General features: G+C 32.7%; 10 protein-coding genes across 10 annotated transcripts; 3 read left to right on the forward strand and 7 right to left on the reverse strand.

Annotated features, from left to right (window-relative positions):
* Positions 1-117: 117 nt before the first annotated feature.
* Positions 118-960, reverse strand: GFD1 (Gfd1p; the record flags this gene model as incomplete). The annotated part of the gene is made up of 1 exon (XM_003686326.1): positions 118-960. The coding sequence occupies one exon, from the start codon at positions 958-960 to the stop codon at positions 118-120; it is 843 nt and encodes a 280-aa protein (XP_003686374.1).
* Positions 961-2,170: 1,210 nt separating this feature from the next.
* TPHA0G01050 (uncharacterized protein) lies at positions 2,171-3,115 on the forward strand (the record flags this gene model as incomplete). Its single annotated transcript, XM_003686327.1, has 1 exon — positions 2,171-3,115. The coding sequence occupies one exon, from the start codon at positions 2,171-2,173 to the stop codon at positions 3,113-3,115; it is 945 nt and encodes a 314-aa protein (XP_003686375.1).
* Positions 3,116-3,478: 363 nt separating this feature from the next.
* TPHA0G01055 (uncharacterized protein) lies at positions 3,479-3,658 on the reverse strand (the record flags this gene model as incomplete). Its single annotated transcript, XM_003686328.1, has 1 exon — positions 3,479-3,658. One exon carries the CDS (start codon positions 3,656-3,658, stop codon positions 3,479-3,481), a length of 180 nt encoding a protein of 59 aa, XP_003686376.1.
* Positions 3,659-5,167: 1,509 nt separating this feature from the next.
* On the reverse strand, positions 5,168-6,406 carry SPE2 (adenosylmethionine decarboxylase SPE2; the record flags this gene model as incomplete). Its single annotated transcript, XM_003686329.1, has 1 exon — positions 5,168-6,406. One exon carries the CDS (start codon positions 6,404-6,406, stop codon positions 5,168-5,170), a length of 1,239 nt encoding a protein of 412 aa, XP_003686377.1.
* A 1,161-nt stretch (positions 6,407-7,567) lies between these two features.
* Positions 7,568-9,370, forward strand: GNT1 (glucose N-acetyltransferase; the record flags this gene model as incomplete). Its single annotated transcript, XM_003686330.1, has 1 exon — positions 7,568-9,370. The coding sequence occupies one exon, from the start codon at positions 7,568-7,570 to the stop codon at positions 9,368-9,370; it is 1,803 nt and encodes a 600-aa protein (XP_003686378.1).
* A 225-nt stretch (positions 9,371-9,595) lies between these two features.
* Positions 9,596-10,258, reverse strand: HSH49 (U2 snRNP complex subunit HSH49; the record flags this gene model as incomplete). Its single annotated transcript, XM_003686331.1, has 1 exon — positions 9,596-10,258. The coding sequence occupies one exon, from the start codon at positions 10,256-10,258 to the stop codon at positions 9,596-9,598; it is 663 nt and encodes a 220-aa protein (XP_003686379.1).
* A 1,575-nt stretch (positions 10,259-11,833) lies between these two features.
* Positions 11,834-13,918, reverse strand: TPHA0G01090 (uncharacterized protein; the record flags this gene model as incomplete). The annotated part of the gene is made up of 1 exon (XM_003686332.1): positions 11,834-13,918. One exon carries the CDS (start codon positions 13,916-13,918, stop codon positions 11,834-11,836), a length of 2,085 nt encoding a protein of 694 aa, XP_003686380.1.
* Positions 13,919-15,843: 1,925 nt separating this feature from the next.
* On the forward strand, positions 15,844-16,176 carry COA6 (Coa6p; the record flags this gene model as incomplete). Its single annotated transcript, XM_003686333.1, has 1 exon — positions 15,844-16,176. The coding sequence occupies one exon, from the start codon at positions 15,844-15,846 to the stop codon at positions 16,174-16,176; it is 333 nt and encodes a 110-aa protein (XP_003686381.1).
* Positions 16,177-16,314: 138 nt separating this feature from the next.
* On the reverse strand, positions 16,315-17,241 carry TPHA0G01110 (uncharacterized protein; the record flags this gene model as incomplete). Its single annotated transcript, XM_003686334.1, has 1 exon — positions 16,315-17,241. One exon carries the CDS (start codon positions 17,239-17,241, stop codon positions 16,315-16,317), a length of 927 nt encoding a protein of 308 aa, XP_003686382.1.
* Positions 17,242-18,354: 1,113 nt separating this feature from the next.
* On the reverse strand, positions 18,355-19,272 carry TPHA0G01120 (uncharacterized protein; the record flags this gene model as incomplete). The annotated part of the gene is made up of 1 exon (XM_003686335.1): positions 18,355-19,272. One exon carries the CDS (start codon positions 19,270-19,272, stop codon positions 18,355-18,357), a length of 918 nt encoding a protein of 305 aa, XP_003686383.1.
* Positions 19,273-20,402: the final 1,130 nt, after the last annotated feature.

The following is a 20,402-nucleotide window of genomic DNA, read 5'->3' on the forward strand; positions in this document are numbered from 1 at the left end:
AGATCATATCGTTGTATTATAAATATATTTAAGAAAGTATATATATTGTATAACCTAACATATTGATGATCTCGATAATTAAGATTCTTCAGAGAGATATTAAAAAAAGAAGAAATTCTAAATTTTCATGCTATTCTTCAAACGATCTAGAATTTCTTCTTCTTCATGTTCGTCATCCCACTTGAATGCATCATCATTATTCAAGAAGTCATTTAGAAGTTGTTTTTGTTCTTTCTTATGTTTAATGTCCTTGTAGATATTTTTTTGTTCCTCTATTTTCTTCTTCAGTAATGCTAGCTTATCAGTAGATGAGATTTGGGTTTTTATATTCTTAGTAGGTTCTTTACTTGGAACGGAACCCTTTTTATTATTAGACTTCTCATTTTTCGAAATTGACATTTTGCCTCCAGCAAATGAGATACTTGGTTTTTCACTTCGAGAATTATCTCCTGCGTCTTTACTTTTCTGTCTATAATCATTATCTTCTTCCCAATTCTCACCATTATCTTTTTCATCTTCCCAGCTTCCCTCATCTTCCCAGTCTTCTTCATTGTCATGGTTTTTGTTAGAAGTCCTTTTTGTCGCTGATAATGACATCTTTCCGTTCGCAAAGGAGATACTAGGCTTATAATCATCAGTCCTGTTTGAATGAGTACTATTTCTTGACTTTTCATTTTTCTTTGAATTCGAGTGACCTTTTTGATTGTTATTCTCTCTGCTACTAAGTCTCGAGCCATCGCGACTACTGTTGGAAGAAGATGTCAGTTTCCCGCCAGAAAACGAAATACTTGGTTTATCACCTTTAAATTTATTTGATAAATCATCTAAATTAAATGCTTTTCTATTTCCATTACCCTTTGAATTCTTAGAATTGTTCTTATTCCTATTTTGAAACTCCAAAATGGGAGGTTGCAGTTCTTCTTCATCTGAAGAAGTGGCCCATTTCGATTCTAATGTCATGCTAATGTAGTTGTTGTGTATAGTGAAAGACCTGTTAATAACTGTCTCGAGTGTTCTTCTTGAGGACAATATAACAACATATATATGTTGTACGATGACAACTTTAATAAATACTGTATGTGTGTTTCCTTTTGAAATAAAGAACTAGCCATTCTCTTAGTACAACTTTCAATACTTGGTACTTTTTTTTTTCGTAAATTTTAACTTTTTCTTATTATTTACATAATTACCTAATCAGTGCGCCATGCGCAATAGTTGCATAAAAGATATCAACTATTCAAGAAACTTTACCTATCCCACCCGTATTGAGTCAGTACTGGTAAGCATCCATTCGCCAAGGTGTGTTACTTTGAAGAAAGATTATATATGCAAAGGCGCTAAACCATCAGTTTAGACATTGGAAACTCAACATAACGCAGCTCTCTCTTTAAGAAAGGTATCACACAACCACTGATCGCGAAAGTTCTGTGAAATAACACCACCTAATATATATCGGCCGTCATTAATTGATGTCAGATGTTTGGCAATCATGTTCAATTACATTAAGGAGATGGTTCATGATTTCAATATTTAACATCTCTCGAGCAGAAAAGTAGTTCTTCTACGGGGTTTCACAGCCTATGTTTTTCGAAATGTTAAAACAAAAAGACGTTTCTCTTCAATTTCCGAATTGGGGAATGAAGGTACCGAGATGTGGAACAGCTTCTCAAGGGTATCTTTTCTTGGCTCTCGAGAGATTGAAAAATAAGGAAATTAAAGGCCTCGGTATCTTTGAAAAATCGGTAAAGGGTAGAAAGAGTCATTTTAGCAAAAACAATATCGTAATGTAACTGGTTTGTGACAATATTATGGTGGCCAGAACAGCAGTGCATCAATAGGTTTACTTTGGATATATATATGTGTGTGTGTGCATGTATGCCAGAATATTAAATGTGTGGAGAAATTTTTAAGGTTGTAAGTTTACTGTCCCAGTTCTTGTGGGAAATATTGTTTTAAGGACGCCGGATTGGTTGAAAGTGTTGGGTCTCAATGTCAGATATTTCAGATACAACTAAAAAGAAAGATTCAGTTAAGGTTGCTGAGGTTGTGGTAACTGATAATAAGTTATATGAGGAAGATGTCGAATGGCAGCCGAACCTGGACAATGAAGGCGGAGATAGCAATGCAGGTATTATGCTTTTGATTGTGTCATTATTTTTTTAATTCGATTATGCAAGTCTCCACTAAGGTTCTAGAAACAATGGGGGATAAGACAGAAGAAGATAGGATCAAACCATTACAAATTCTATTGTTAAGAATGGTTGTAACATCAATTGCATTAGTAGTTTATATGTACTACAACAGAAGGACGATACCGTATGTTCCCTTTGGTAATCCTGCAGTACGTGGATGGTTGATACTAAGAGGTATATTCGGGTTCATTGGTGTGTTTGGGATGTATTATTCCTTAATGTATTTGACAATCAGTGATGCTGTGTTGATTTCCTTCATGGCTCCAAGTTTCACAATTATTTCTGCGTGGTTGGTATTACATGAATCCATATCTCCTATTGAATGTATGGGATCAGCATTATCACTTTCTGGAGTAATTTTGATAGTTAGACCAACTTTTATTTTTGGTGCAGCAAATGATAGTGGGAACTCGGATTCTACTTTTAACCATGACCCTGCCGGTAGATGCATTGCAATTGTATTTGCCTTATTCGGTGCAATGTCGTTGAGTGGTGTTTATATTGTGATTAGGTTTATTGGTGATAGAGCGCATGCTATTATGAATGTGAATTATTTCTCATTTGTCACTGGTGTTGTTTCATTTTTTGGTATATTAGTAATACCTGGATTTAAATTTCAAAAAATTGATAATTTCAAAGGACTTAATTTATTTCTGTTAATTGGTATTTGCGGATTTATTCATCAATTATTATTATCAATGGGTATACAGAGAGTCACAAAGGCTAGTAAAGGATCGTTAATGTCGTACACACAATTAATATATGCTATATTTTGGGATGTAATCATATGGGGCAAATGGCCTAATGTCTTTTCAATTATTGGAATGATTCTAATTATTGGTAGTACAATTACGGTAATTAAAATGAAAGAAAAATTATCAGAACGTCAATCAGAATATATCGAATTACAAGAAACAGATTAAATAAAAATAATTATAATAATAATGAATAGATAGTATATGAAACTAATATAATGTAAATTGTTTATTGTTTGGTTATCTTGTTCTGGTTATATTTATAAAAAAAAAGAATAGTAGTAATTATTAGAGATTTTATATATGAAATAAAATTATTAAAGCGTAAACAGGTTAAATTATTAAGGTATTGCAATGAGTGCATATTTCAGATCAACTTGTTCATATATATTCTCTATCTTAGAGCTAGTTAAATAGATACTTCTCAAATAATGATAAGTGTGTAGCGTCTCTGTGTGTATAATAGAAAGAAAAGAAAGAATTGTGCAAACTTTAAAAAGTTGCCTCATGGTTCAATCGTAGAGAGCCAAATCAAATTAGTAAAGCGACAATACCAGCGACGGCGGCGGCACCGATGACATTAGTCTTATCAGCTAATAGAGCATTGTTTACGTTAGCAGCATTTGTGGAAGAGCCGTTGGTTGCATTTGAAGCAGCTTGTGTGACACCGATGACAGCTAGACCAGAAAAAATAACTTTTGAGAATTGCATTGCGTGTATGTAGGAGTTTTTATTTGTTTGTTTGTTTTGTATAAACTGTAGTCTATTTAGACGTAGGAAATATTACAAATGAAACTTAAATCAAGAGAAGAGAAATTTAAAAACAGAAAAAAATTAAAGAACAGAAGTTGCAAAGCAGCACTGGTATTTATAACAATTGTAAATTCAAAACATTTACAATTTTTAAAAATTGCATTCATCACATCAGACTTGCCACATTAGAAAAACTGTATGCCAATGCATATGTCAGGTTAAACTAGTCAAAGTCCCCCCCCCCCCCTACACAAACCACCTTATCACTTCTTAGTAGATGAAAAGATTAGTGGTTAATATCCAGTTTCAACAAGGGATATATTGTATATTATTAGGTTCAATAGATTTGAATATAATGTATTTTTAGTGTGGGTGAGATAAAAGTTGATAATGAATTGAATGAGGCATATTGCTACTATTATGACTGTATTTTCGGATTTTGTTATGTTAGGCCAGATAGATCAAGTAAATAGCATGTAGACGACATGCTATTTGCGGAAAATAAGATAAAAAATGGCTTCTAAAAATAATATACATTCTGAACTTGTGCATTAAATGGGGAATCCTATAATTTGCAGTCACTAGGCCATCCGTGCCTCTCCCTTTTCCCTTCCGCCCCCCTCCCAAAAAAAAGTACCCCTCTCGCGACTAAGAAAAATAAGCGTTATAGAACGCTATCATTCCCCGAATAGGAATTGTGATTAGTAGCGCTATCCTGTTCAGGAAGCATCTAGAGAGACGAGAAAGGAGAGAATAGAAGAATAGCGGCGGTGACCTCTCACCGCATTGGGAACAAAATATGTCTTGGCTCGTGACGCTTTCCTAATACAACACCAACGAATCTCATGTTAGAGTTAGTTCGGGAATTAAAGTGGCCTAAAGTGGATTATATCACAGGGGCGAGGAAATGGGGCGTCTTTTTTTCTCGAGATAATGCACTAATGCAGTATAAGTAGATTACGCCACAATAGTCTAAAAATTAAGAAGGCTTCTTTGTGTTCGTACGTAATTGGTAATAATGACGACTGGGACTTGCTTACCTATTAAGGGCGCCGCATGCATTCTACTTTCTTCTAGAAGTAAAAAAAGATTGAAGGAGGCTCGAGCGATGTTCATTGTCCAGAACCTCACTTTGTTAGTCTCTCGCTCCCCTTTTATTTTGTGGCCCTTTTTTCCGCTCGTCATTACCCCCCCTTATGTCAAAACCTTTGTATTTCAGAACGTGACAAGAATGTGTCAATGACAGTCTTATGCCAAGGGTCATAACGTCACAAAATCTTGACGTTATGGTAAATTAGCTGCCAATACTATTTTATTATTTATATTCGTTAATATATGTGTATATTATATACTTGTGTATGTGTTTATGCTTCTGTGAATGTATGATGTTTAAGTTGTCGGATTCAAACTAACCGAAGTGAACTTTATTGTTCTTCTGTTATTCGCGGTCGGTTAAGCTTACAACTCTCATTTCAAGTTAGAACGATCTTGAAAATGTATGTACAGTAATTGATAATCATCTAAATCATAAACTATTTCATCTAATTTTTCATATGGCGTTAAATTAGTATCGTTTAATAATATATTCTCTTCATTTGTACTTTTTTTAGTTGTTTTTCTGCGGAAGAACGTTAAACAGAAATCGGTTGGTTTAAAAATTTCAAGGACATTTCTTAGGACTTCTGAATTATTATTACATTGTACATTGCTCTCGAATGATGCATACGACCAACCATTTTCAGGTGTTACGTGTAATGTATAATAAAATTCATCATTGATTAGAACATTACTAGAGTAACCGCAAGGTGAAAATGCAAATGCATCATGAGTCATTTTATTATACTTGAATGATTCATAAATTTCATCAATTTTGTTTTGTTTTGTCATCGTATAACCATTAACATGTCCTTCATCGGCATATGTGTTGTTGGTACTAGAAGAGTCAAGTTCGTACTGTGTATCTTGTGTTTTTAAGTTTGATTTATAGAAATTTTTGGTTTTTTCATCGCTTAATCCAGTCATTAAAATTTCAAAAGTTTCATCGTCATGTTCATGAGCAGAATCATTAACATCAATTGGAATAGTCACTAAACTTTTTTTTGTTTTCGTTACATACAAATTCCAATGACTTTTGTTAGCTTTTATTTTATCTTCACCAATGACATAACTTTCTCCATTAATAAAGAATTTGTTTAAATAGTCAACTTCATCTGACCAATTTTTATGAACAGATTTTTGTTTATCTGGAAACATGAAAGATCTTCTCGAATAGAAAACTTTATATGGACTATAAAGATTCTCATTATTATCATTTTTTTCAGAGACTTTGAAATCCCATTTTAAATCATTTTGAACTAGTTCAAATAATTTTGGTAAACACAATAATGTTAAGGTTGTTCCACATGTCTTTAGAATGATTCTATGATCATAAACAAACATTGATGATTCACTTAACAAAAATGAATACATTTTGGGGGTCTTCTTCATACTCAGAATTTCACATTTAACTAGATTTAACATATCGATCCACTTTGACATCTCAATATCCAATAAACTTCTCCCATTCGGAATTATCTGCACAGTTGGATAAAACCAAATCTCTAGCAGTTTCTCAGGGCCTTCAAATGCATCTGTTGAATCCAAATTGGAAGAAAGTTCATGGTCGATGTAACTGTGATTCTCTAGTTCTATAATATCCACTGTCATGTTCACTCTGTTTCCTTCTTTCTTTTTTTATACCAATTAGCAATTTGTTAACGTCAAAAAGTTAGGTACTAGTCAATTTTGAAAAAGTACGTCAACACAATGAATAAAAAAACAAATATCTCCTCCAATTGCAATATAAGATGAGCAATCACTTTAGACACCCTAGCAACGTTGTAGTGTACCTATACAAACGTGCATAAAATATATATATATTACAATAAGATTCTTGTTATGGCATAAAAAATTTTATATTTACAAATTTTCGAGAGACAAAAATTACGAAACTTTTGTGAGTGTATTGTCAGAATTTTGATAGCGCTTCATATGGAGTTGTATGCTCTTTCCTGCTTGGTCCCGCTCTATAAAATTTCACAGAGTTTTACGAAAACTGATGAATCTGTAGAAGAATGTGGCCTTTCGATTAAATCCAAATCACATCATACACATCTCATTGTATGTTTTAACTCAATCAATCAATTTAATATGCCTGGGTTTGTTTTAATTACTCATTTTGCTGGCTAAAAGTATCGGCTCGTGGTGGCATACTTTTCGAAATGCAAACTTTTCAGAATGGCTTATCGCACCGGGATCCAAAACGGAAACCGCGAGATCTGGGTCAGGAGTGTCCGAGATCTTCGCATTGACCATTCGTAATGTACACTGTCTTCTTGTAATATGTGCATGCATTTTACATACACTCACCCATAAACACATTCGCTCACCCACTAACTCACATCTTCTTTGTTGATACAATTGTCGCTGTAATATGTGCCTACTGCTTTCAGATCTTCCTAAAATTAGTTTACTGTAAAGGTTTGCCAATTGCAAACGCCTTCATCGGTTTGTTGTTACGTTTCATTTAATTTCTGTACTGGAGTTTATCTCGAGAACTTAAGGTTTGAATAATCGGATGGTAAAAACTAGTCCTTGACGAAAAAGTCCCGCGATACACTACACTCATCAAAATTTATAGCAACGTATCCACAATTTATCATAACGTATCCACAATTTAATTTATCAAAACCTATCTCAGTTATAGATAGATATATAAATGTGCCGCATATTATATACTTTTTAGAAATATAAATTGACATTAGTGATGTCTTGCTTTTTAATTAAAGAACCGAAGTTCATTGGAAAATTAGTCACAACTGACAGCCAATGGCTTTGCTTCCAAGACGAAAAGTAAGACTACTTTTCCCTGCTATACTGCTATGCTTGGCATTTCCATTTGCTGTACATTTTGTTGAACAATATAGATATAATGATTTGAAATCAAGATTACAAGAGAAAATTTATATTACACATCAGGTATTTTCCCCGTTCGACATAAAACAAATTCCGTCGTCAATTATTGACGTATTGGCTCATGAAGCTATTAGGAAAGATAAAGAGTCTCCCCAAGAAAATAAAATAGATTGGAATAGGTTTGCTTATGTAAATTACGTTGATGATATAGATTATTTATGTAATTCTATCGTTATATTCAAAACATTGAAGAGGAGATTCGGTTCAAAGGCCAAGATGGTTCTGCTGTTATCAGAAGCGGTTTTCAAATCTGCACATTCAGCTGCTGAATTAACTTTCTTGAATAACCAGCTACATGAAGCTAAACAGTTTTTAGGTGAAAAAGAGCTGGATATAAAATTAGTTACAATACCGAAGAATGAAGCTGAAACTCCAGAAAGTAATGAAAAGAGAGGCTTCTTAAATGCATTTAAAGAAAACCTTTCTGGTGGAGGCAGTTCCAATGATGATGATACACCAGCTGCTGATAATGCACCGGTTCCGAACCCTCCAGTTGCCGGTAATATTCCAGTGGATAATGCACCGATTCCGAATGCTCAACCAGCTACAGCTAGTGCTCCAGATAGTAATGGCTCTACTAGTGAGAATATTCAAGTAGTGAATACAAACGGTGAAACTTCCTCCAATAATGAGAAGGCCACAGAAAACAAGTCAGACGCTGCAAATTCATTTGACTACGTTAGTGCTTTGACGAAGTATTCTATGTTCAATGCTATCAATTATGATCGTATTATATATATCGATAATGATGCTCGTTTGACTCACAATTTAGATGAATTATTTTTCTTACCATCTTACATTGAATTTGCAGCTCCACTACAATTCTGGAAAATTCCTGTGGAATCTTACACTGATTCTATTAGGCTAATGCAAAAGGATGGAGAAGACATCGATATAAGTCATCATTTAAATATGCTAACAGGTAATATTTTGAATCAGAAAGAATACTACAATTTCTTACCAAAACTACCACCTTCTTTATTTTTTGAAGATAAATCTATTATCCAGAGGGTAATGAAATCAGCTTCTGATGCTATTTCATTCCTTGATTTTGATGAACTAGGAATAACTAATAGTGTCCAATTCCAAACAAGTTTAATGGTTTTAAAACCAAATTCTGAAGTTTTCAAAAATATTCAAGACAACATATTACCAAGTTTAAAGGGATCTTCCCAAGAGACAAATGGAGATTCGGCTATTATTAACAAAAATTTCTTTAATTTAAGAAGCATGTTGTTTAATCAGTATAATGATTATAAAAATAAATCAGAAGATTTCAGACCAAAAATAATGATTCTACCGTATAAAAGATATGGTTTATTGTCCAAGTTGATTAGAGACGAAGCTTATTATCCTATGCTAATTAATGATATTATTGGTTACCATAACATAAATGCATATCGTAGACATGAAAAAGAACTAGATATATTAGATGTGTTATCTGCATGCAAATATTTGCACTTTAACGAAGATTTATATGATAAACCTTGGCGTTACAAATCTATTAATGATATTCAATGTTCAATGTCTGGCTCCTCTTTAAGTCAAAAAGCATGTACTCTATGGAGACGTCAATATGACATGTTTTTATCCGATAGACAAATGTGTTTGATTGCGGAAGAAAAACCTCCAATAGCAAATAAAACTCCAAATTGAGCACATTCGTATGACATTTTATAGTCTCATCGGGTTGATTAAATTCTTATTTTATGTATTCCTAAAAGTTTTTGTAATTAACTGTAAGTAGTTGAAATGCAATGTAATAATTAATTTACTTATTCATCATTTATTTAGTAAATTATCAATATAAAGGTATCTAACTTTATAACAAATAATTATGCTAGTTCTAATTTCTCGTATAACTCAAAATAATTTCCAATTTTATTTTATCAAGTCACGTTGGAGAGCTTCCTTATTCAGTAGTCTATCAATATCTTCCCCAAACTTAATGACTTTTGAGGTATTATCTTTAAAAGCATAATCAACCTTAACTCTTTTATTTCCTACTAATGAGTTATTCAATATTTTAATGGCTTTATCTGAATCGTCATAATTTTTCATATATAAGTATGCACACCTTAATTTACCATATGATAAATAAAAAAACTCAGGCTCTTTAAGCACTGGTCCAATTTTCTTAAATAAACTGCTTAAAGTTTCAGTTGTGGTAGTTGAATCTATATCTTTAATAAATACTTTCGGTACAGGCAGAATCTCTACATTAGCGGTTTCAGTTTTATTTGATGCATTAGCAGTTGATGCTGATAAAGCGTAGTTACTTAGACGTACCTTCAAAAGTTTCCCATATAGTCTTACTGTATTATTCATTACTTTTATCACATATTGAACATCATCTTCTGTAAAAAAATCAATAAAGGCATATCCTTGATATGCCTGGAGAACCTTATCTTTAGGATATTTTATAGATGATATAGGTGCTACTTGGACAAACAGTTCATACAATATGTCAAGTGTAACTTGAGGATCAATATTCCCAACATAGACAGTTTTATTTGAATTCCATACTTTATTATTGCTGTTCATTTCCGAAGGTTGTCACACATAAATTTATCGGAACTAAAGCTAACTCAAAAGGTCATTAATTTTGATTTACAAATGGAATAGTATAATAAAAAACAGTTTTGCAATAGTTTGGTTTGTCAATCTATTTTGATTAGTTTCTACTATTCTATTAGTCATATAGTATTCATAAAATACATTATTACCTTTATATGGGATTCGTTGTGTTTCTTATATTGGACCTTCATTATATTTTTATAAGTTTGTCTCTATTACCCGTCTAGGGCATCGAATTCTTAAAATTCTGAAAATTTTTCGATATTTGAAATAATACAATTAATATATAAAGACAACGTTTCTTGATATTTTAATGTTCCAATATAATACTATATATTTCTGTCTATAGTTATTGATTTTCTTTTTGCTATGTAAAAAACCAATTTACTAAATGATGATGAAGTTACTTGTTCAAAATATGAGATTCCATACTATCAGGCTGATGAATAAGGTTTCTAAGTCAGTTATCGCTTGATTCTTTACCTTTTGATTGTTGAATCTAAATAATTTCAGTGAGGACAATTGTATATATTAATAATTGTTTTTTAGTTCGCTCTTTGAGATGATTAAAGTTCACTAGTCAGTAAGAATATTTGATACATCTTTGATTTTGTCAGGATTTATTCCCAAATCTGAGGCGTTCATTATTATATTGCCATTCTTTTTCGTCAATTATTGTTAACAATATATGTTTATGAAGTCTTTGGCTTTGCAAGAACCTTAGCTATCGCTAATAGCGCCTCTTTTAAGTTTTTTAATTGAGATTTTGTTATTAGTTCATAGTATGCTGTGATTATTATAGGAGATTATGTTTCTCTTCCATATAGTAGTCAACTGTAATATCACATTAGGTATATTATAGATAACAAGGTTTTTTGCATACTCACGTCTTGGCTTCATTATTATATTGGATTATTGGTGGCTATGATTGGTGGTATTGTATGAACGTTTGAGGCTTTTAGTCTAGTTACTAATAACTTTTGGTTATTTAATTTTGGCATTGTAATAATTTGTATTTTAATGTTTCATATAATCTAGAAATTTTTGATCCCTTCTAGAATTAAGGATTAGAATAATATTTATTAATCATTACAATTTGACCATATTGGGGTATCATATTTATTTTTAATGATTTATAGTAAAATTGATGGTGATAGTTGATTAACTCTGTTCGTTAGTATGATGAGATATCTTATGTTCTTGGATTAGTTTAATTTGAAGTCAAAGATTCAATCTCCTACTTAATCGCTCTTCTATCGAAATCAATGATAGTATGCAGTTTCAAAGAAAGGATAAATGTTATTACTATTTAATACTAATATATACATCTTAAAAGTAAAAAGAACTATGTTATATTAACCTCAGATATACTAAATATCATAGGAAACACATATCGCTTGCTATTAAATTTCTACTTATTAATAGTAATTATTATGTTAATTTTAGTTTATTTATCTAAATGTTTATTTTATTACAAAATATTCTAGTATCTTTATTTTACATTATATTTGAATATAAAATAAAACCAGAATAAAAGTTTATTTATGCATAGATTTTATCAACTTGAGATTTAACATTATCCAAAATTGCTTTTCTCTTTAATTTTTGAGCTGAGGTGACGTAACCATTTTGTGGAGTCCATTCACCTTTGAATAATACAACACCTTGTAATAATTCAATACCAGCCAAACCTTGAGCTCTACCTGTTTGTAGTATGGTCTTAAAGACCATATCATTGACTTTTTTGTCTTCTAAATAATCTTCAATATCCTCATCAGCCTTCAAGATACCTTGCTTAACTGCTTCAGATTTCAATGGTGCTAAATTAGGAACCACGATACCTACTGGTTTGACTTTATGTTGGTCAGCATACACACAGATGTTTGTGACATATTGACATGATCTGTAAATAGATTCTAATTTTTCTAGAGCAATATACTCACCATTTGCAGTTTTAACTAAATTCTTCTTTCTGTCAATGATTTTAATTTGACCATTTGAAGTCCATTCACCAATGTCACCGGTGCAGAACCAACCATCATCGGTGAATGCTTCAGCGGTTTCTTGTGGATTTTTATAATACTCTTTAATAACTGATGCACCTTTTAATAATATTTCACCTTGATTATTTTTAGCTAAATAGCCTAATTCATCAACATCACGCAGTTTTGCAGTAACGGAACCTACTAAACTGCCAGCAATACCGAATTCGAAACTATTTATTCTTGTTACACAGCCATTAGCGCAAGTTTCTGTTAAACCATAACCAACCAACATAGTACACAAAACGTTTGATATGAATTTTTGAGTATCAATACTAATTGGAGAACCACCATTCATGATTAATCTTAAATTACCACCTGTTGCAGATCTAACTTTTTTGAAAATTAAATTACCTACAGTATTGCCACCGGGAATGTGATAATTATTCATAAAAGATTTTGTATTATAAGCAGACCAAAATACTTTTTGAGTAAGTTTTGGCATTTCATTTAATTTTGTAATAATACCTTTTTTAATCATTTCGAAGACTGCAGCAACACCAACCATAACACTTGGTTTAAATAATGCTAAATCTGATTCACAATTACGTATTGAAGTAGGAGTTAAAGTTTTAACATTAGCATAACCTAACACACCACCCCAGTAGAAGACAATTAGTTCGAATAATAGTTCGAAGATATGAGCCAATGGTAAAAATGCAATAATTCTATCTCTTGAACCAATATCACCGTAAACAGTTTCAGAGACACCGGCTATACCTGCTACTAAATTTGCATGCGTAATTGGAACACCTTTTGGATCACCTGTGGAACCACTTGTATACATAATACAGGATAAATCTTCTGGTTTTGGTGGATGTGGTTCAATTTCACCTTTTGAATCTTTGCCTAGTTTAATTATTTGATCATAGTGGAAAAATTGAATATCAGGTCTAATTTCTTTAATTTTTTCAACAGCATTAAAAGGATCTTGATAAATTTTACCATTTTGTCTCTTATCATTTGAATCAATTTTCTCTGTGTGAATAATGTATTTGATTGAATTTGCAGTTTTCAACGGATTGATTAACGTTGCTAGTAAACTATTATCAGTAAAGATGGCTTTTGATTCACTTTGAATTAAAGAATGAGTTAAACCACTTTCGCCCAGAGTATCATATGCAGTTACAATTGGAATTGATTGCGATTGAGCACCACAAAAGGTTTTCATCCATTTATGTGAAGTTGAAGCATAAATATGTAATTTATCTTCGGAATGTGGATTTAAGCCAATTTTAACTAAACCTCTACCCATATCATGCATTATATTAGTCAATTCATTAAATTTGATATATTTATAATCGGTTAATTCAAAATATAACCAAGTTTTTTCAATTTCCTGTACTTTACCATCAATTTTTTTAGAGATCTTTTTCCTATCCTCATGAATTTCAATTATATCTCTCCAACCCATTGCAGTTCTTTTACCACCACGTTCAAAAGCCTCTAACAAAAACTCGTAAGCAGTGGAACAAGAATAACCTTTTGGTCTAACTAAAGGAGTATCTACAGTGGTACTAACTCTTGGAGCTGTTTCATGCTCATTAGCTGCTTTACCAACAATCTTAGTACATTGTTCGGCCATTGCTGATTATATCTATGTGTATGTGTGTGTGTTTAAGTGTATTTGCGTACTTAATCGAATAAGTTCCTTTTCAATATACAAAGACTTTTGACCGAGTGGAAAAACAAGGAAGAAAGAACCTTTATATAGTTTCATTAATTATAATACGACTGAGCATACATGAATGAGAGGGAACATGTAATTCTTATGATTGTCTTTATTATATATGCTATATATCTGAATCAATTTTTTATTTTACTTAGTTATATTTTTACCGCCCATATGATAACATGTCATGTGCGGCACTTTATCATAATTTTCTGCTGGATTACATTGCATATTTAACCTAATAAATAATACAAACCGATGTAAATCATACAATATGTTCTTGATGTTAAATTTAAAAATAAGACAAACACAAAAACACAGACACAAAAAACAGATAAAACATACAAAATTCATAATACTCTTACAGTTCTGCTGGTCACTAAGGGCGCTGAAAGTGCGAAATGTGTTTTTTATAATTTTAAGGTTGTCAAGTGATCTTGTTGGGGGGAAGAAGTGGACTGGACTGGAACGGAGTGGAGAGAAGGGAAGGGACGGACAATTTATTAGAAAGAATCTGTCTCTTGCACACAGTAAACAGACCACATGATGGTTTTTGTTGGAACATATTCGATATATGTGTGACGGTCTTTCCAGTTGGTAGGTATGATTTACAGGATGAGAGACAATCAGCAGTGGAATCGACGTACACGCGCAGGTTTGCTATCTTTGTGTGGCAAAACAGTAGGGACAGCGAGAGACACGGGCGTGTACAGTAACTCCAAGTGCAACGTGATGTAAATGAGTCGATCAAACAGATACCTGTGCATCCATGCGTTCATCTCTCTGGAGTGGAGGAAATGTTGGAGCACGTCTCCTGTTGTATACACTTTATGTGTTGTTTTGCTTTTCAGCAATTTCGTTGCCAACAAGATGTGTCTAATCCAGTGCGTGCATGTCTGTGTGCCGATGCAGTTGGCTTTTTATTGTGTTACTCAACAAATTCTCAGGCGGGCACGAAGTTGGAGTTAATCTCCGAGAAAAGACAATCAAAGTAGAGTACAGGAAATGAAGTCTCGCTTTCTTTTTTTTTAGGGGCGTTACCACTTTTTGGTTTCTTGTATGTTTGCCAAGAGAGAAACCGCCGTGCGAACACCACGACTCGAAGGTGATTTAACTGACAATACGATTCTCTATTTTCTTGTTTTATCTGTTTATGTTTGTTCGGAATGTCAACCATTTCGAAAAAATCCAACAGATTTTTGTTGTGGAATATTGCCAGAAAGGGATTTAACTAGCTTAAATGAAAGAATTGCATTAAACCCGGAAAATAGAACATACAGTTGGTCAACAGGGCGCTTATCACTAGATGGTCTCTCTTTAGGTATAAGTCAATCAATCAGTTGTTACCCTTCTGCAAGTCAGGTGGGCTAAATAAAAATGTCGTTTTGTTTTTGTTGTTTTTCGTTTCGATTTTTGTAAAAGTCGGGGATAGTACAATTGTCTTGGTGATTATCACTTTTTTGTTGAGTGAGATAAATATTTACAACGAAATAACAGGATGAATGGATATAACAGAGAGATCGACATTCTCAAATTTTCCTGTTAAATCCATTCTGTTATTTTAAATCACCTGACTTAACGGAGAGCGAATTGAACCAAAGCTAAATCAAAACTGCATTGAATTCAATTTATATTGCATTAACGGAAGATACAGTAACTTCAAAAAACTAAAATTAGGGAAGCTCTCTCTCCATTTACTGATCTATATATTGAAACGTTTATATTATCATCTTTAAAGGTACACAAGCACAAACCCTCAATATTAACTATCATTTGTTATCGCTGCGATTATAATATCTAGTAGTTTAATAAAATAAAGGTTTGCATATTCAGTCATTATGGGTTGGTTATTTGGCGATAACCGAAAGAAAGTCAATACTAGACAAGAAAGAGAGAAATGCTGGGAATCTAGAGATTTATTTTTTGGTTGTTTAGATAAAAATAATATTCTCGATGTGAGAACTGAGAAAAACTCTAAACTCGCTAAATCGGCTTGTTCAGCTGAGTTGAAAGGTTTTGAAAATAATTGCTCCAATAGTTGGATTAAATATTTCAAAGAGAAAAGAGTTGTAGACTTCAAAAAGAAGAAAATCGAACAAGAAATGATAGAAAATAACATCCAGCCACTAAATTTATCACCACAACAATACAATTCAATGCAAAAAAAATAAATATAATTAGAACAGCTTGTAAATAAAATCATGAAGAATTCATTGAAACATTAAAAACGTGTACAGAAGGAGATATTTTTATAAATTCATATATTATTTATAGTTTGTTTTTTTTTTTGGTCATATTTTGTAATTTTATTAAACTTCGAAAACTTCGATGTTTGCTTTAGCACCATTCTTGGCAGTGACGACACAGAATGCACCGCCTCCAGCGCCATCGGCAGATTGTGTGGAGTTCACAGCATTGATATCTTGAGAACTTGGGTCGATTGAACATGGTAAACCTTCACACTGGGATGGGTCATCACAAGTGATTCTCACACCATATGAAGGCTTGACGTTCTTGAATGGAGAAGTGTCCTCCAAGTAGACAGGATTCCAGCCGATCTTGACAAAAGTGTTCTGGTTGTCATCCATGTTGGCACCAGCAACATAAGGAGCCCAGTTACCCCATGGGTTAGCGGTACTGCCCCACTTACAACCATCGTCGACGCTGACACCTGGTGGGTTGACGTAGAAATGAGATGCAGTGGAAGCCCAGTAATCTGTACCCGGGACAGCAAGAACGGAGTCGGAGTTGCTGCCAACTAAGGTTGGAATCAGCATTTCTTCGTTACCGGGTAGAACCGTCTGACAAAAAGCGACGTCGCTGCCAGCTTGATTTTTGGCGATGAATGTACCTTTACCGTCGTAACAGTAATCTTTCTCAGGGAATGGCTTTTGTAAAACACCATTATCGTCACAGTATAAACCACCATATTGAGAGCCAGGGTATGTGTAAGAAGTAACCTCTGGGTCCCATTGGGCCATCAACTGACCTGGCTTACATGCATATGGACACCAGGAACCGTAGGAACATTGTTGGTCGTAATGCATAGCCCAGCCAGCATTGGTACCGCTCGTTTGAACGGCCACCATACCTTCCTCGGAAGGGAAGGCACAAGTACCACCACGTCTATCAACATGGTCGTGCTTGTGGTGGGAATCGGCTTCAGGTAATGGAGAACCTCTAGCAAAGTTGATAAAGGAAATCAAACTGATAAAACTAATTCTAGATAGCACCATTTTGTATTCGAAAAAAAATGAATGAATGAATGTACTAAGTTGGGTAAAATAATATAAATTAAAAATGAATGACTAGCCTTGTTGGAGTGGCTTGAATTTTTAGTTTTTGTATGTCTTTATTTGGTGGTTATTGTTAACTATGACTTCTGTCGCTGTAACACTAAATGCAAACTTACGTATTTTTGAGCTTTTTAATTAAAATAATAGAAGTAATGAAAGTTGATATAATATAATCTAAAATGGACTATCGATTTATATACGGTTGATTTCATAAATTTCCTTTATGAGAATTCTTTCTTTTCACTTTCATTTCGTTAATTTATGATTACAAGAACTATTCTCTGTGATTAAATCGCTTGGCAAATAGCAATACACGTAGGACTGCCAGGCAATTTCATGGTCTATCTAGTAATCAAACTATTACAAACATTTTACTCTATTAGCCATAAATAGTACTCCACAATAAATGAAGGATAGCAACTTACCTTCATGTGTAATATATTGTATTATTACATTTACACTACAGCTGTTTTTAAGATTTATCCAAGGGAGAAAGGTATGATCATATTCGCAACAAAAATCAGAGATTTCGTTGATAAATGTTTCTTTTCCAGGCTATCGTCGAACCTTTCGAGCATAGCCATCTTCGATGCAGTATGTAGGAACAGTTACTTAAATCTGCCTTGGTCAAAGAATGTTTCTTTTTCCAGCTATCTGCGATATTCAAAAATTCTTGACGCTTCTTCATGTTTCTCATAAATGGAAGCCCGCGCGTCAGCAATGTCTTGAGCAGTAGTACTTCAACTTATTTCAAAATGTATGCCTCTAAACTGGCGTTTCAGAGAAAAAAGAACAATTTCAGAATTCATTAAAGTTTCGATATTATTTCAGATCATCAAAGAATCTGATTCCTGCATATAATTCATTAGATATTTATATTTCAAGTATTGATTTTGGAATATTTCAGAGCTGTATGGTATTCTCTTAGTTTAAATGTTAAAAGTGCAGTGAATATTTTATTCCTAATGTCTATATTGTCGCTATACGTCTTTAATTAACAAGTTACAACTTTCATTATTTAGAGTTTACTTAATATATCAGTATGAATTATTCTTATTCCCATCTTAATTTTTTTGTACATTTCGTTTTTAGAATTTTTTCCTTCTGATTATCATCATTTTTAGAGTTATTGTCCTTTGATTCATATTTGAATCCTTGAATTAAAGCTTCATCTGGTTCGTTATCATCGTCATCATCACAGTCAATATCACCTACAATGGTACTGATATCATCATGTACTAACCTATCAGAACCATTGAATTTGATTAAACAAGCTCTTTTAAAGTTCTTATATTTTTTTTTAATTTCTGAGTTTACTGGAATTGTAATTTTTTCGTGTGTGCTTGTTATTAATGGTAAAGTAAATGAAGATTGTGTGATAGAAGCATTAATTTCTGTAGCATATATTGTGGCATCATCTAGAGAACCTTTTGAAGATCCAACAAGAAGATTTAAATGATCCTTAGGAAGAACTAAAATAGACTTTTTTGGTTTACTATTTCTATGACATGGTATTTTTCTTTGATGCTGTTCCTCTTCCTCTCGCTGTTGCTGTTCTTGCTGTAATTCTTTGTTATTTTTAGAGTGAGTACTTGAAGTATTTATCAATTCGATGAGGTTTAATGTTACATTTGAAATTTGTGAATCATTTTTCAATTCAAAAGCAGGAGTAACAAATGGTGAAGTCAAGTTATCAGAAAATGGACTTGATAGTCTTGAATCAGTAGAGCTAAAAATTTCTTCTTCCCCATCTGTTTCGAAACTGTCGTCTTCAACATTTAAATATTGAGGTACTGATGATGAGTTATTGGATATTGTCACATATTTATGTTGTTTAGACGTCGATGGTGAGCATTTATCAGATAGTCTTAAGTTTAGTTCTCGAAGTCTATTTTTTTTAGAAGGTTTCTTTGGTGGCAAATTTTTTGAAATTTTATTTTGTGGAGGAGTAGACAGTATTGAACATACCATTTTTAATGTTACTATATATTTGTGTGAAAATGGCACAATATACTTGTTTGATATTGAGATATTAATTTAATGAACAAATAAGCAAGTATATTAAAATATGCTATTATCTTGCAAACCCGAAACTTAAAGTGCAATATGTTATGAAATTGTTATTTTTTACCTTAAATAGTTACTAAATATCAGTTTGTTTATATACATATATAATTTAAATAAATTATAGAATCTATGTTTTGATTTATTAGGTGGTTTTTGTAAGTGTCTTGATAGTTCGCTACAGATAGCCTGTTTCAAAAAATTCGTACAACTTCATATTATTTTGATTCCTGAACTACTTATGTCATCAATTATTGTGTGTTTCTAGTCCAAAGTTGAAGATGGATGCTATGGTACAAAGCTAGACTATAGAAACCGAAAACATACAATTGCTGAGCAATTTTCTAGCAAATAAGAAAACCAAAACCTCAAGAGAGCAGGAAAAGCTCACCAAAAATGCTACAGGCGAGCCATGTCTAACTGTTTCAAGGCATAATCTAGTTCGTTTCTAATAGATTCTCAGTCTGCAGCAATGTGTAGATATCTGTGTAAACCACAAAATACTCTCAAGAGGAACAGCTATCGTTGAAAAACGGCCAGAACGAGACTATTTGCAATTGATAGTCATAAATGTGCATCCGTTTACTAACAAATATTTAATGAATCGATCCTAAATAGGATTGAAAAGAGATTTCGAAGCCTTTTCGTCATCACTGTTATGCATTTTAATGTGCGATGTGTATGTATTTTATGTCGAATAGTAAAAGCACACATAACATAAAAATTGCTACTAACAATCGGTGCAGTTTTCCATCATTCTTAGATGTCGAGAAATACATATCCCAATTTCAACATATCACTACCTAAAGAAATTAAGCTTCGATTGAAGTTTCGTTCCACTTTAAGCAATGTATAAACAAAACCAGATCATTTTATTTCGAGACTCCTTTACCTTGTGTGTATATCTTGGAAGATAACTTAATTGTTTCTTCCTGTCGATACTTCACCTAATTAGTAAATGTATAAATATTAAAACTATCTTATTTTTTCGTTTCGTTTAATTATATACTGGAGATAAATCATTTATTAGAGTAACG

The sequence above is a fragment of the Tetrapisispora phaffii genome, chromosome 7 (assembly GCF_000236905.1).
Source record: "Tetrapisispora phaffii CBS 4417 chromosome 7, complete genome".
Taxonomy (NCBI): Eukaryota; Fungi; Ascomycota; class Saccharomycetes; order Saccharomycetales; family Saccharomycetaceae; genus Tetrapisispora; species Tetrapisispora phaffii.